Here is a 17,056-nt window from a genome sequence, read left to right on the forward strand (position 1 = left end):
AGGAATTTTAAGCTAAAGTTTCTCTTCTCATGTACTTCATATGAAAATGGGTATTTCTGCTCTGTCCTCTCCCTTCCATCACACCAAAACATAAAGCATAAATAAGAAATTTAAAAAGTTAAATAACATTAGCTTTTAAAACCCAGCAAGGTGAGATGATAGAATTAAGTGTAAAAGACTGGAAGATTTTAAAACAGGGACACACACACACACACACCACGTCCCCAAAAATGCTGTCTAAACTGTAATGTGTGGACTTTGGAAGGACTGTTCCATTTTCCAAGGCCAACTTCTGGAAATCTTAACCAGGATTCCGAAAAATTCTAGCAAAGTGAGCCCACAGCAGGAAAAGTTCTTGTGCAAGAGGAAAAGGAGAAATGCCAAATGAACCGGGAGGAGGATCAACTGAAGTACACCCGCCATCCCGGACTTTCCAAGCTGTTCAATTCTTTCTACGTGTTCAGATTGTTACTTAAAAAACTGAAACTTACTGACAATCAGTCACAAAGAGCAAAGGTAGGTGTGTGTGTGTGTGTGTGTGTGTGTGCGCGCGCGCGCATGTGTGGATTTCGAGGGAGCAAGAAAGGCAAGCAACAGCTCTCTCAAGAAGCCGAGGACAGGCCGAGGCCACTTTTGGCCCCAGATCAGTCACAGGCGGCAGGAACCGATGCCTAGGGCTGGTCACGCCATAGGCTGGTTTCCGTGTGCCTTTCACACCTGTAGCCACAGAAACACTTCTTGGAAAAACTTTGCTCCACAGGCCTTCCTTCAACCTTTTCCAGTTGCCCAAATAAAATAACTTTCTACTTTAAGAACTTTGCAGTGACTTCATTTGCTATCACCTCTGGCGCCAGAAATGGAAGCAGCTTTGTAACCACAGCTTCCAGGTGTAATTGCTGCTTCTGCAGGTTCTGCAGCTTAGGTTGGCCTGGGAGGCTGTTTTTCTTTTCTTTTCTTTTGATACTAGGGCTTGGACCAGGGCCCCATACATGCTAAGCACGCCTTCTACCGCTGAGCTACACCCCCGTGGGGTCTCTTGATGCCCCGGCACTAACCGACGTGTGCACAGTGGCTGTACTACTGCCATTTCAAAGGCAGCGTGACAGTTTTCAGCCAGTGCTTGGAAACCTGCTTCCTGGTGGTACCAAGTTTAAAAGAAAAAAAGAAACCTTATTCTATAGGGTTGGAGAAAGGGAGAACACCAATACAGAACCCCACTTCTGTCTCCATTCTGCAAGACTGAGGCTGAGCTGAGAAGTCTAACTTCTACCAGCCCAGGCCAGGGCTGCGGTCACAGGAAGAACAGGTTCTCGCACAGCTGGATGGCAGGCTCGTGATGCAAGACCTGTCCCGACAGGAAAGCCAGCTTGTGAGCGTACTTGCAAGGAGCTGGAACCCTGATGGTCCCGGGCCAATTCCAGTACATGTGGCACAGTTTGAAGGTCAACCTGTAGGCCAAGGAGAATATGGGTCCTTATGAGTCTCCAATTCCAAGTGCGACGACGCGTTCATGGGGACGGAACACCGCACACTGGCGGGTCAATGGAAGAACACAGACCACTTTTGAACAGCTTTCTTTTTATGTGGATTTGTTTCTATTTCCACTTTTTATAAGTCAGAAGATGGGAAAATCCTTCCATCTTCTTGTTTTTATACTAAACCAAGAAAAACATAAAGAGAATACTTCCCCTTCCCTTAAGAAAAAGGGCTGCAGAAGGATACAGACCTCAGCTGTGTTCACGTAATCTCAACTCAAGGGCACTGGACCTCCTATCTGGCTGTATGTCTCAATTCTCAGGAGCTCAAGAAAGAAATTCACTTTCTCAAGAAAGTGAATGCCCGCTGGGCGCAGTCCTAGCTACCCTGAAATCCGAGGCAGGGGCATTGCTCGAGCCCAGGAGTTCAAGACCAGCCTTAGCAACATAGCAAGGCCATGTCTCCTAGGTAAATAAGTAAATAACCGTGAATGCTTTCAGCATGCTCCTGTGGAGGTTGGCCTGGGGTTTTTTAAGCTCTTCAAGTAGTTTTAATGTAAACCTAGGATGGCTCAGTCCTCGCAGGCTGCCACTGCCGTGAAAGGCAGAGGTAAGCGTGTGGAGGCAGGCGGCAGCCACTGTCAGAATCAAGAGTGAGACCGAGTTACTGGTCCGCTCACCTCTGCATGTGATCAGGGCTCAGGTTTGCGGTGTTGAGCACACAGACGTAATGCGTAGGAATGCCGCAGCCCTGCCGCACGTGATGGGCAAGCAGGTAGAAATCCACCCTGGGAAGGAAAAGGCACCGATCAGTCATGAGGTGGGATTTGGCCAGAGGAAGCTGGAGAGGACCCTGAAGATCAGAGAGGTAAATGCCTGGCTCAAGGCCATGCAGGAGCCATAGCAGGGTCGGAACCCAGGTCTCCTGATTCATTACACTACAAAAGAATGGTGGAGCCGGGCGTGGCGAGGCATGCCTATAATCCCAGTCCCTGAGAGGCTGAGATTGGAGGATCGCAGGTTTGCGGCCAGCTTCAGCAGCTTAGTGAAGCCTCTGCAACTTAGTGAGACCCTGTTTCCAAATAAAATATAAAATAGGTCTGGAGGTGTGGCTCAGAGGTGGAAAGCCCCTGGGTTCCATCCCCAGTATCACACACAAAAAAACAGTGGAGGCAGGCATGGTGGTGCACATTTGGATTCCCAAACCTTGGAGGCTAAGACACGAGGACTGCAGTTTTGAGGCCAGACTCAGCAAACTTGTGAGGCCCCTGCAACTTAGTAAGACCCTGTTTCAAATAAAAACAAAAAAAAGTAGGGCCGGGAATGTAGCTCAGAGTTAGAATGTCTCTGGGTTCAATCCTCAATTTAAAAAAAAATGGTGGTAGCCGGGAGTGGTGGCGCACGCTTGTAATCCCAGCATTCGGGAGGCTGAGACCGGAGGATCGCGGTTCACGGACAGCCTCAGCTACTTAGTGAGGCCCTCTGCAACGTAGTGAGACCCTGTTTCAAAATAAAGAATAAAAAATAGGGCAGGGGGTGTGGCTCGAAGGTCAAATGCCTCTGGGTTCCATGCCCAGACCCGCAAAAATAAATAAATAAATAAATAAATGGTGGTAGAGGCCAGGCATGGTGTGGTGGCACACACCTGTCATCCCAGTGCCCGGGCGGGAGGCTGAGGCAGGAGAATTGCAGGCTTCAGACCAGTCTCAAAAACTTAAAGGAGACCTTCAGCAACTCAGTGAGACTCTTCCACAAACCCGGGCAGAGCGGCGCGCACCTGCAATCTCAGCACTTGGGAGGCTAACCCGGGACTGCAGGTTCGAGTACAGTCTCAGCAGTAGTGAGACTTGCATCAACCTAGCAAGAACCTGTTTCCACATAAAAATGAAATAGGGCTGGGGGTGTAGCTCACGGGTAGAATGGCCCTGGGTTCAATTGCCAGGACCAAAAGAAAAAAAATAATGGTGGCAGGAACTCCCTGGGAATAGAAGGGCAAGCACCCCGTGTCTTGGGACAAGAATGCTCATGCAATGTTTTATATTTAAGAGACAAAAGCTTTACTGTCACTGTTTCTAGATCGTTTCTTTAAAGGCAGAGTCTGAGGGTTCCAGGGCCCTGTCCAGGCAGACTCCCCTTCCGAGTACCCCGGGAGGCAGGAACCCCATCAACCTCTTCTTCCTGAGCCCCGCCCCTTCTCCCACTCACCACTCACAACTGGTTATCGTGTGATCTACCACAGTCCCGGGGGAGGGAGTCACAAAGTGCTCGGTGGTAGCCAGATACAGGTTAGTGCTGATTTTCTTCTGAACTACAAACACCACCATCTTGGGCTGGTAATTCTCAAAAGCCTCGAAACACTTCTGCAGTTGAGGAATCTCATAGCTGGCGACCGTCTTGAGTTGGCCATCAGACACGCCGTCACGGTACACCACGATCTTCTCTGGCAGACAGTGGTTCACCTGAAATGACAGCCGGGTGAGGTGACTCACGGGGCCCTCCAGCAAGGAGGCACACACACAACCTGGGGGCCTGGCAGGCGGCCCGGGCAGCTGGCTCCAGCCTTCCGGGTCTCTTGACGGGCGGGCAGGGAGAAACCTCTAATCACTTCTAGACCTTCTCAGGGTAGTAAAACAAGCCTGGCACAGCAAAGGTGTTATAAAACATGAGCGCCAAACAGGCAAGTTATGAGTCACATGCACATAGTTTATCTTCAAACAGACGGTACAAAGTTAAAGGGAATAACAGGAAAATTACCCGCCAGATCAGTCTTCCTTCTACTTGCATTCATTTTATCTGTGTGTGTGTTTGTGTGCGCGTACGCGCATTTGTGTTGCTGAGGACTGAACTCAGGGTCATTCAACCTCCAAGCTATATCCCCAGCCCTATTTCATTTTTATTTTGAAACAGGGTCTCTTTCACTTGGTTGATGAGAGTTGCACTATTTGGTGAGTGTACCTGAACCTCCTGTCTCAGACTCCCAGGTACTGGAAGTACAAGTATATATCACCACACTGGCTTAGCATCAATATTACTATTATTATTATCAGGAGTAGTATTCTGGTACAGGAGAATAAGCCCAGGAGCATTCTACCTCTGAGCTATACCCCCAGATTATTTTACTTTTTATTTTGAAACAGGGTCTTGTCAAGTTGTTATGAGTCTTTCTAAGTTGCTCGGGCTGGACTTGAACCTATGATCTTCCTTTCTCAGCCTCCCAAGAACTGGAGTTACAGATGTAGGCTACTACACCTGGCTTCTACTTAAAATCTAGAACTAGTAACTAGAAACAGGCGTGATGGTGCACATTTGTAATCCTAGCGCTTGGGAGGCTGAGACAGGAGGACTGCACAAGTTCAAAGGCAGCCTCAGCTACTTAGCAAGGCTCTCAACAACTTAGTGAGACCCTGTTTCCAAATAAAGTATAAAATAGGCCCAGGAGTATAGCCTGGAGGTAGAAAGCCCCTGGATTCCACCCCTAGTACCACATACAAAAAATAAAAATAAATAAAAATAAATAAAAAATAAAACTAGTAATTGTCCAGGCAAAAAACATGGTAAAGCACTAGAGAAACGCAACACGTGAACACACCACGGCCACCACGCTCAGACCTCAGCATCCTGGCAACATCCAAAGCCGCTGGCAAGTAGAAGGGTTCTTTTCTAAATATTATCCTACAGCCTAACGGGATGTGAACTATTTGCACGGTAATGAAGTAATAAATGCTGGCTGGAATCAGTCTGAAGGATAGGGGAATACATCTGTGTTCTAGTTATGTTCAACTTCAATGGTTCAGAGAGTAAGTTCAGGTCAATTTCAAGCTAGAAGTTCCCTGAAAAGCGCTTTGGTTTAGCTGGGCATGGTGGCGCATGCTTGTAATTCCAGGACTTGGGAGGCTGAGACAGAAGAATCTCAGGTTTGTGGCCAGCTTCAGGAACCTTGTGAGACCCTGTTTCAAAATAAAGAATAAAAAATAGGGCTAAGGGTATAGCTCAAAGATAGTATGCCCCTGGGTTCCATCCCCAGTACTGCAAAAAAAAAAAACTAAATTACTGTTTAAATATTAATTACATATGTATACAATATTCTCTCTCATGTAGATTAATCTACATGCAATTTTTATTTCAAGAAATTCTTTTTAAAACAATCACCTATCAAGCCGGGTGTTGTGGCACACGCTTGTAATCCCAGCTCTTGGGAGGATGGATCACACAGGTTTGAAGCCAGCCTCAGCTACTTAGTGAGGCTCTCAGCAACTTAGTGAGACCTTGTTTCCAAATAAAGTATAAAATAGACCTGGGAGAAAAGCCCCTGGGTTACACCCCCAGTACCACACACACACACACATAAAAAATCACCTGTGAGGTGTGGTGGAACATGCTTGTAAATCAAATACTTGGGAGGCTGAGACAGGAGGATCACAGGTTTATGACCAGCCTCAGCTACTCAGTGAGGCCCTCCTCAACTTAGTGACACCCTGTTTAAAAATTAAAAATAGGTCTGGGGTATAGCTCAAAGGTAGAATGCCCCTGGGTTCGCCAAGAAAAAAAAAAAAATCACCTAAAGATAAGCATGGTGGTGCACGCCTGTAATCCCAGTACTTGGGAGGTTGACACAGAAAGACCCTAGGTTACATCCAGCCTCGGCTACTTAGTGAGGCCCTATTTCAAAATAAAAGATAAAGCCAGGCGTGGTGGTGCACACTTGTAATCCCAGCATTTGGGAGGCTGAGGAGGATCACAGTTTGCGGACAGCCTCAGCTACTTAGTGAGGCCCTTGGCAACTCAGTGAGACTCTGTTTCAAAATAAAGAATAAAAAATAGGGCTGGGAGTGTATCTCAGAGGTAGAATACCCCTGGATTCCATCCCCAATACCACAAAAAATTAAATTAAAAAATAAATAAAAATAAGCTAGGCATGGTGGTACATACTTGTAATCTTAGTGCTTACGAAGCTAAGATGGGAGGATTGCAGTTTGAGGCCAGCCTCAGTAATTTGTGAAGCCCTCTACAACTCAGTGAGACCCTGTTTCAAAATAAAGAATAAAAAAATAGGTCTGGGGGAGTAGCTGGGAGATAGAATGCTCCTAGGAATAAATAAATAAGAAAATAAATAAAAAACAAAACAGAGTAGTGGGTATAGCTCAGAGGTAAATCTCAGGGTTGAATCCCCAATACCACAAACAAATAAAAAATAATCATCTAAACTCTTTTTTTTTTTTCTTTTTGAAATACTGGGTATGGAACCCAGGGGCATTTTACTTCCAAGCTACACCCCCAGCTCTATTTTTTATTCTTTATTTTGAAACAGGATCTCACTAAGTTGCAAAAGGCCTCACTAAGTAGCTGAGGATGTCTGCAAACCCGTTTCCTCCTGTCTCAGCCTCCCAAATGCTGGGATTACAAGCGTGCGCCACCACGCCCAGCTACCTAAAATCTTTTTGAAGTCTAAGTTCAGAGGCTGAAATATTTCACAAATGCCCCTGTTTTCTGAGAAACCTCAAGTATACCAACATTTTCAAATGTGTAATTCATCCTCATGGCTACTGAAAATACCACCTCAGTTTGTGCTACTTTTTTGGCTGCCTGTCACCTCGTCCACCTATTGTTGGAAACAAAACTTCAGTCCCTCCTTCCTCCCACAGCAGACATGGAATGGAGAGGGCCCGTGGCACTGGCCCGGACCCAGGGCTTCTCCACCTCAGCACTGCCGACACTGGGGCGGGGGTGGGGCCGTCCAGCACCCTTGAGGTAGCGATGTTTAGCAGTTTAGCAGCAGCATCCCTGCCCACTAGACGACTGACGGTAGCAATCCTAAGCAGTGTTCACCAAGAAGACAAAACTGTCCCCAGCTGAGAACCACATTAACCACAGGACACGCAGCCAGCACAGGCCATGCTAAGAGATCCCACCTCCCTTGCTCTGTCCTGGCCGGAGAGCGAAGACAGCCTGGAGCTGGGCACATGCCGGGCCTGGCTCCCATCCAGTTCCCAGTTTTGGGCTCACACTTTCTCAATCTCGCCAATTCCCCTAAATGACATGCTGTGTTAAGGGTTAAGTGACTCAGGAACTATATCTGGAAGAAACCTTCACTCTACAGACCAGCAAACAGAGGGAGAGCGCTGGATTTGGAATCAAGAGACTTGGGACTGCGTCTGGTTCCACTGTTCCTTAGCTATGACCTTGAAGCCTCAGTTTCCTCAGCTCACAAGTGGAGAAAATGGTCACTTCAACTTCTCAGGTTTAAGAGGACCGGTGTATAAAGTGTGTGTGGAAGCCGGGCGTGGTGGCACATGCCTGTAATCCCAGCATTCAGGAGGCTGAGACAGGAGGAACGCGGTTCACGGCCAGCCTCGGCTACTTAGCGAGGCCCTTGGCAACTCAGTGAGACCCTATTTAAAAATAAAGAATAAAAGATAGGGCTGGAGGTGTAGCTCTGAAGTAGAATGCCCCTGGGTTCCATTCCCAGTACCGTAAAAAAAACCCAAAGTATGTGTGGAGCCAGGCATGGTGGTACATGCTTATAATCCCAGTACTTGGGAGGCTAAGACAGGAGGATCATAGGTTTGCAGCCAGCCTCAGCTACTTAGTAAGACCTTGTTTCAAAATAAAAAATAAAATAGGACTGGGGGTGTAGTTTGGAGGTGGAGTGCTCAGTACTGAAAAATAAGTGTGTGTGTGTGTGTGTGTGTGTGTGTGTGTGTGTGTGTGTGTGTAAAATTGTTTTGTGTATGATACTGGAAATTAAAACCAGGGCATTCTACCTCTGAGCTACATTCCCAGCCCTACTTTTATTTTTTAGCTTAATACAGGGTCTAAGTAGCTAAGGGTCTCACTAAGGAACTTAAGGTTGGCCTTAAGTTACTTAAGGGGGACCTGCAATCCCCCTGTCTCAGTCTCCCAAGTACTAGGTAGAATAACAGGCACGCACCACCACACTCAGCTTGTCATATGTTTTTACATACACATACGTGTGTATAGAAATTATAGACAAAAGATGAGACCAAACTAGACCAAGGCAATGGTTATTCTTATGCACATAGAAGGGACATCATGAAATCCATGAAGTGAAGAAACAAATCTGTCGCCTGAGATGTTCACAGAGGCCACCTCCATCTCTAACAGGTACCAACCTGAGCGCCACACAAGCGCCATGTTGGGTCCTGTGAACACTTCTAGGAGAACTAACTGACCTGGTCCATTGTCAAAGAGTTCAAAAAGCTAAAAACAGTCAACAGTGTTAAACGTTCTAATCATTCCATCTATTCTCACTTCATAAACTGTATGACTAGGACCAGGTCGGGGGTCAGGATACAAGCACAATCGCAGGGTTGAGGCGTAACTGCTCAACTTATAACACCCCAGGAGCCGGCGTGGAGTGCACGCTTGTAATCCCCATGCTTGGAAGGAAGAGACAGGAGGATCCCGTAGGTTCAAAGCCGGCCGCGCTGGCTAAAGAGACCCTGTTTCCAAATAAAATATAAAATAGGTCTGGGAGTGTAGCCCGGAGGTAGAAGGGTTCCATCCCCACTACCACAAAAAAATTAAAATAAAAAAATAAATAAAAATACCCCCCCCAGGAGCCTACATAAAAAGCGAAGGCAAGGAGCGAGTCCCTGGGCGCAGCACGGTGCTGCTCACCTGCTACCCCCGCACCCAGCACGGCAAGGGTCAAGCGGGTAACAGATGCTGGGTGTCTGAGATGCGCTTTTATGTGAGGCCCCATTCATTCACAGAACAAGCACGTAGTGTTGACGAGATAAGAGCTGTTTGGCTGGTCTCAGAAAATTACAAAATTGTTTTCATACCATCCAAATCCTCATGGAACTCAAATTAGGTCTAGAAGACAGACACATAGAGCAAATGCCCTCAACAGGCTGTGAACATCACAGTCGAGGTGTTAACAGAGGGGTACAGAGTGTGTCAGAACACGTGGAACGCAAGCACGAGGGCAAGGGGAGAGGAGCAAGGGGAGAGGAGAGCCACCGGCAGCATCCGCCACTTGCAAAGGATTGTCCTGGCAATGACCACAGAGTGAAGAGCAGTATGAATGGGTACATCACTTCCAGCTTAGGATACTGGAAGACACAGAAAGCAGTCCCTGGACACTCCAGAAAAAGAAATAATAGTTCCATCTATTTATGGGACTATTAATGAGCGGCAGATTCAAGAAGGCCCTGACAAGCTGCTCCCAGAGACAGAAGCCCCAGCAGTGGGCAAACGCCAGGGATGAGCTGCTCTGAGGCTCCACCATGTCGGGAAGAGGCCGGCAAACGACAGGCAAAGGCGGGTTCGGGAGGACCTGAGTGGAGTGTGGGAGCGCCTCTCTAGCCCAACCTCCTCCCAATTCTGTGACAAAAAGGAAGCTGGACCAGAAAACCAGAAAGAACCACACTGTCTCACACTTTCCAGAGGTACGAGGAACTTCTCACATCTGGGACCAAATGCTAGTTAAAAACAGCCCAAGCTGGGCGTGGTGGTGCACACTTGTAATCCCAGTACTTGGGAGGCTGAGACAAGAGGATCTCATAGGTTTGAAACCAGCCGCAGCTACGTAGTAAAGCTCTTGGCAACTTAATGAGACCCTGTTTCGAATAAAATACAAAAATAGGTCTGGGAGTGTACCCTGGAGATAGAAAGCTACTGGGTTCCACCCCAGTACCCATTAAAAAAAAAAAAAAAACCCACAAAAACCAGCCCAGAGGTAAGCCTGGGCTGTAATCAATCCTGGTACTTGGGAGGCTGAGAAAGGAGGATCACAGGTTCAGCAACTTAGCCGGACCCTGTTTAAAAAAAAAAAAAAAAGCTTGGTGTTTAGCTCAGAGGTAGAATGCCCCTGGGCTCAATCTCTAGTACCAAAAACAAAACAAAAACAGTTTTGTGGTTCTGGGAATTGAACTGAACCCTGAGGCATCCTACCTTCCAGCTACATTCTCAGCCTGGTTTTACTTATTTGGAAACAGGGTCTTCCTAGGATGATGAGTCTTACTACTTGCTGAGGCTGTTCTTGAACCTGTGATCCTCCTGTCTTAGCCTCTGAAGTATTGGGATTCCAGGAGTGCACCACCACATCCAGCTAAACAAAAACTTTTAAAAAGCCCAGCCCTGAGGCAGCCTCAGTCATGCCAGCACCACCTGAGCAGCAATGCTGGGTTCCATAAGCCAGAGCTGTGGTCCTATTCTTAAAGCTTCAGCTGAGTAACTGATAGACTCAGCAATGGTGGCTGCATCATTCAGGAGAGCTAAAGCAGAGGTAGCTGTCACAAATGTTTCCATTTTCACAGCTGAGTGGGAAGAAACACAGGGGCTCAGCCTCTCTTAGCTTGGAGTGGGCCCAGGAGGCATGCACACAGCAAGGCCAAACAGGCTGCTAGACATGGGGTGCAGGAGTTCTGTGGGCAAGGGGCTGGTGCAGCGGCCACCCCACCGTGTGCGATGGGGAGACCCTTGCCCATCTCCTGCCCAAGGGTTCCCCACCCTGCCCTTGAAGTGAATTTGGAGCAGAATGCAGTACCGTCAATAAGTATATAACTACTTTTCATATATTATATTAACATCGCTAATAGTCTGTCAAAAATTTTACATCTATGTTCATGAGAAATACTGACCTATGGATGTTTTTTCTTTTTCTTTTTGTGGTACTGGGATTGAGCTCAGGGGCGCTGAGTTGCAAGAGTTCTTTATGCATTCTGGACATGAAACGAACTTATCAGCTGTATCAGAGAAATGATTTCTCACTTTCTGTGAGTTGTCTTTTCACTGTATTGGTAGTGTCCTTTGAACTGCAAAAGTTTTTAATTGTAGCAGTGTTTTGTTGTTGTTATTCTTGTTGTTTCTGAGACAAGGATCATATCTATTACTTAGCTGGCACTGAACTCCTGGGTTCACGGGATCCTCCTGACTCAGCCTCCTAAGAAGCTGGGACTACAAGCACATACAATCGCACATAAGTACTTAATTTTTACCTAACAAAATGTTGCCTAATACATGATCACAAATAACCCATGTTATCTTGTACAGCTTTAGTTTACAGGGGTTTGGTTTTGTTTTGTTTTTGTCCTGGGGATTGAACCAAGGGCTTTCTACTTCTCAGCTACACCCCTAGGCTTGTTATTTATTTACTGTTTTTAAATTGAGACAGGGTCTCACTAAGTTGCTGAGGCTGTCTTCAAACTTACAATCCTCCTGTCTCCGTGTCCCAAGTACTGGGATTCCAGGTGCGTGCCACCACACACAGCTAAGATTAAGTTTTAGGTCCGTATTTAGGCCGCCCTGCCCCAGAGCACCATGCATACTCAGTAAGTGCTGTATCACTTAGCTTCATACCCAGAACATATGCTTCCATCTTTGAACCATTGTATATTTTTTGTATATTGCATAAAGTAGAGCTCTAGCATCATTCTTTTGCATGTGGACATACAGTGCTCCCCACACCATCCTTGAAAAGACATTCTTTCCCCCCCCCCATCAATGCGCCTTTGTTGAGAAGGTGACCACAGACATATGGTTTATTTCTAAGATTATCACTACGCCACCACCATACTGTCTTGTTTTCTCTAGCTTTGCCTTAAGTTTTGAAATGAGACAATACAAGTCCTTTAACATTTTTTGGTGCTGGGATTGAACCCAGAGAAATTCTACCTCTGAGCTATACCCCCAGACCTTTTTAAATTTTCTGTTTTGAAATAGAGTTGTACTAGGTTGCTGAGCGTCTACACTACAGAGGCTAGTCTTGAACCTATGATCTTCCTGTTTCAGGCTCCCAAGTACTGGGATTATTGGCATTCACCACCATTGCCAGCTTGTACTTTTTTTGTGTGTGTGAGAGGTACTAGGGATGGAACCCAGGGACATTCTACCTCTGACCTACACCACAGCCCTTGAAACAGGGTCTCACACTAAGTAGCTGAGGCTGTCCATGCACCAGGATTCTCCTGTCTCAGCCTCCTAAATGCTAGGGTTACCAGGGTGTGCCACCAAGATGGTTCTGAGGCTGCTGAGCAATCAGGAGACATTCTGGGAGATACAGGATCAAAATCAGCTCAGCTCAGGCTCCTGCTGTGAGGTCAACAGCCAGGAAGACGCCAAAGCTGCTGAGGGACAAGGGCTGATGAGGCTGGTGTCAAGCGAGGTCTCACAATTCGAACGAGACAACCACATTTAGTCTACGGACAGAATACACATAGAGTTCTTCCCTTTTGACCTGGCTTAATGAAGTTTAATAAATATCGCTTAGAGTTCATAATTCAAGCAAAGAAACAAAAAACCAAAACTCATTTGACTTAGAATAGAGTTGTGACACTAGAAACTCAATGTAATTCACCAAGAAAAGTGTCTGCTATGTGCAAGGCCCCGCAAGGGATAGAAAAGAAATCAAGACGGTCCTTGTGTCTCCACTTGCGCGTGTTCTTCCAGAAACTGCCATCCCTCAAGGAAAAGGTGGATCCTCCTTCCCTCCCCTTGAACCCAGGCAGGCTCTCACTACCTCAGCCAAAAGAACGCAGCAGAAGCGCAACGTGACAGCCATGCTAGGGCATACAAAAGCAAGACTCCTCCTGGTTCTCGCTGCCTTGCGGAAGGCCAGGCTGGGATCCAGCTGCCACCTTGTGAGGAAGCCCAACGGCCACATGCAAATACTAACTGACAAAGCCACATGGGACAAAACGAACCAAGGCAAGCTCCCAGTTCCTGACCATGAACAATGTACGTGCTACTGTATGCCCCGAAGTTTCAGGGGAATTTATTACAGAGCCATCAATAACCAAATACTGCTCAAAGTAAAAACCAGAAAGCCAGGCGTGGTGGCAGGTGCCTATATGCTCAATATCTGGGAGGCTGAGACAGGAGGATCAAGGTTTGAGGCCAGCCTCAGCAACTTGGCAAGGCTCTCAGTAACTTAGCAAGACCCTGATTAAAAATAAAAATTAAAAAAAAAAACAGGACTGGAAGTCTAGCTCAGGGTAGAATGCCTCTGGGTTCAATCCCTGATTCTTCCCAATCAACGAGAACCATAAGGGTACAGATAACTACTGTAAGCCAGCAGGGTGTGCTGACGACCACATGATGTGTGAACTGAGGCCTTGGCAGTGGACCACAAAGAAATCATTGTTGCTGAAGGATAGAGCAGTAAAGGGAACATGGGAAAGATTCACAAAAGTCATCTGCAAGCCAGGTCCCAGAAGAAACTACAACAGAGCCGGGCATGGTGGCGCACGCTTGTAATCCCAGGATTCAGGAGGCTGAAACCAGAGGATCGCGGTTCGCAGACAGCCTCAGCTACTTAGTGAGGCCCTCCATAACTTAGACCCTGTTTCAAAATAAAGAATAAAAAATAGGGCAGGAGGTGTAGCTTGAAGGTCGAATGCTCCTGGGTTCCATTCCCAGACCCCCCCCACACACACACACACAATCTGCAACAGAACTTGGTGATGAAATGGCTATCCCATCAACCTGAGAGACAAAACTCAGAATCTACGTGCAGGGAATTGTAGCAAGTATTGCTCTATAAAGAGACAAAGTGGAGCTGGAGAGACTGACTTCGATCTATGAGGCACTTTGTTTATCTTGCTGTTTAATCTGGATGCAAAGGGCCGGCGCTGACCCTAAGACTGAAAGCCGCTTGTCAGTCCTGCCTTTGATGTCCAGGCCAGAGCAAGTCAGCACCTTGGCTGCTCACTCTCAGACCCTGTATCAGCTTAATGACAGCGATTCTCTATGCTTAGCATTCTCTGGAGTTCTAGGAGTGATTCACAGGAACGCTTTTGTCTTAAACCAAAATGAAAAGAGTCAGCACCTAATGACAGTCATAAACAGCTGAGTAAATTCATAAGCTGCTTTAATTGCTGAAATTTACCCTCAACTTCCCTGATAAGCATAAAGATTATGTCTGTAGGCATCAGGCTGACAACCAGGGAAGTAATTATTAGTTACCAAATGAAGCCTTTGGTTCTTTGAGCTGATCTGGCCAGCAGAAGCCCAAGGGCAGAACTCAGAGCCCCTTAGGCTTAGAAGCTTGCCTCTGATCTGGGGTCCCTCCCTCCCACTACATCAGACCTCCCACTCACACATTCAGATATGCAGTCCTTAAAGCCTAGAAACTTTCAGGTCTTTCTCCTCACCTCATAAAACTTTTTCAAGGAGCCCACCAGGCACAGCTTCAGGCTATCCACAATCTCCTGGTGAGGCATCTGGAAGACCACTCGAGAATACCACTTGGTGAGGGTGCTGGTGGGGTGGCGCAAACGGGGAAGGAGAGATGGAGAGAGAGGAGAGGGTGAACAGCCAACAAATATCTAGTGAATGCACTTATGCTTATGCACAGCATGGAGGGGCGTGGGAAGGAAACTTAACCATATACAGAAAACCAAAAAGAGTGTAATTGTATTTGCTTCCAACAGAAAAAAAATCAACAGCCTGACAGCCACCATCAGATGATTATTTAAATGGTGACGCAGCATATAACAAGCTCTGTGAAACAGCTAAGAAGAATTGGTTGAGATTTGTACTGTTCTGGGAAAACATGTAAACTATACAGTACAGAGGTGTGGGCTGAAGGGAGCAAACCCACCTGAAACGCCTGGTAAACAGGCAGCATGTACAAGATCCACAGGAAGACAGAGAAGGGAGGAGGCTGAAGTCTTTATACTATAGTACATATACTAGCAAAGTATGCACTGGATTTATAACAAGATTAGACATAAAAATGATGTAACTCAGCCAGGTGTGGTGGCACATGCCTGTAATCTAGTACTTGGAGGCTGAGACAGGAGGATCACCAGTTTGAGGACAGTCTCAGCAAGTAATGAGACTCTCATCAACCTAGCAAGACCCTGTTTCAAAATAAAAAATAAGAAATAGGCCTGGGATATAACTCAGAGGTAGAAGTGGAATGCCCCTGGATTCAATCCCCAGTACCACAAAAAGGAAAAAAAATGATGTAACCAAACATAATAGAATTATGAGAAGTACTTACAAATTGATGCTTGCAACGAAGCCAACCACAGAGCGCATGCCTCTGCTGGGGTCATGGTAAACATCCATTCCAATTACCATTAATTGTTTCTGGGTTAGAAGACAAAAGCAAAAGCAAACCCCAAATCCAAGCACTCCATCACTCCATCATATCCATTATATCTGAGCCCCTCCCCACCATGTCTGTAAGTAAAACAAGTTTTTGGGAAAGAAAAAAAAGACTCAACTGTACTTTTTTTTGGTACTGGGGATTAAACTCAGGGGCATTCTACCTTTCAGCTATACCCCAGCCTGATTTTTTATTCTTTATTTTGAAACAGGGTCTCACTAAATTGCCAGGGCTTCACTAAGTAGCTAAGGCTGAACCTGTGATCCTCCTGTCTCAGCCTCCCAAATGCTGGGATTACAAGTGTGCACTAGCACGCCCAGCAAATGGACATTTCCTAAACATAATAAACAAAAAGCCTGAAATCTAGACCAGAAATCAGCAAACATTACCTGTAAAAAGACTAAAGAGTAAAAATCTTAGGTATGGGGGCATACACCTGTAATCTCAGTACTGGGGAAGCTAAGGCAGGAGGATCACATGTTTGAAGCCAGCCTCAGCAACTTTAGTTGTAAGACCTTGTTTCACAAAAAAGAAAGAAAGAAAGAAAGAAAGAAAGAAAGAAAGAAAGAAAGAAAGAAAGAAAGAAGGAAGGAAGAAGAAAGAAAGAAAGAAAGAAAGAAAGAAAGAAAGAAAGAAAGAAAGAAAGAAAAGAAAAGAAAAGAAAGGAAGGAGGGCGGGCGGGCGGGCAGACTGGGGGAGTAGCTCAGAGGTAGAATGCCCTAGAGGTTCAATGCTCTAGGGGTTGAATCCCCAGTACCCCCCATATACATACACACAAGTAGAGTAGAAACAATTCTTAGTTCATGGGCTGGCCAAAAACAGCCTGCGAGCCATTTCCATTCCTGAGTAAGCATTAAGAAAGAAAGGTCAATTAGAAGAGGAGGCTGAGGAGAGAGCTGGGCAGGATTCCTGGAAGAGCTGATATGAGTGAAGACACATATCTCAGTACCACTCACCAGAGGAATATCCACTCCCCAGAGTTCACCACCCAATTTACAGTTAATCTGAAGTAAGATTTTCTGAGCCACACTCCGAAGCCTGGCGGGTTGACTAATGGTTCGGACACTGATGACCTATAATGACAAGACCAAAAGATTTTTGTGTGTGTGGTACTGAGGGTGGAACCCAGGGCTTTTCTACCTCCAGGCTACACTCCCAGACCTATATTATACTTTATTTGGAAACAGGGTCTCACTGAGTTGCTGAGAGCCTTACTCAGTAGCCGAGGCTGGCTTTGAACCTGCGCCATCCTCCTGTCTCAGCCTCCCAAGCACTGGGATTACAAGCGTGCGCCACCACGCCTGGTTCTACCAAAAGATTCAAGAAGGCCAAGTGTGGGGGCACAGCCTCAAATCCCAGTCCCAAGAGGCGGAGACAGAGTCGCAGGTCTGAGGACACCTCAGCAACGCAGCAAGACCCTCGGCAACTTGGTGAGACCCTGTTTCAAAATAAAAAAAAGAAGTGGGCTGAGGTTGAGCTTGGCAGTAAATGTGCCCAAGTTCAA

At 46.5% G+C, this 17,056-nt stretch overlaps 1 protein-coding gene across 1 annotated transcript in view; it reads right to left on the minus strand.

The window, feature by feature from the left end:
* Positions 1-1,291: 1,291 nt before the first annotated feature.
* The window catches only part of PIWIL2 (piwi like RNA-mediated gene silencing 2), a gene marked incomplete at both ends in the record, with an annotated part of 57,223 nt that continues 41,458 nt past the window's right edge, over positions 1,292-17,056 (minus strand). Inside the window, 6 exons of the mRNA XM_080710672.1 lie at positions 1,292-1,448; positions 2,156-2,263; positions 3,681-3,934; positions 14,591-14,696; positions 15,445-15,533; positions 16,509-16,625. Coding sequence (XP_080566798.1) covers positions 1,292-1,448; positions 2,156-2,263; positions 3,681-3,934; positions 14,591-14,696; positions 15,445-15,533; positions 16,509-16,625 — 831 coding nt within the window. The remainder of the gene's footprint in view (positions 1,449-2,155; positions 2,264-3,680; positions 3,935-14,590; positions 14,697-15,444; positions 15,534-16,508; positions 16,626-17,056) is intronic.

The sequence above is a fragment of the Muscardinus avellanarius genome (genome assembly GCF_963383645.1).
Source record: "Muscardinus avellanarius genome assembly, chromosome: 14".
Lineage (NCBI taxonomy): Eukaryota > Metazoa > Chordata > Mammalia > Rodentia > Gliridae > Muscardinus > Muscardinus avellanarius.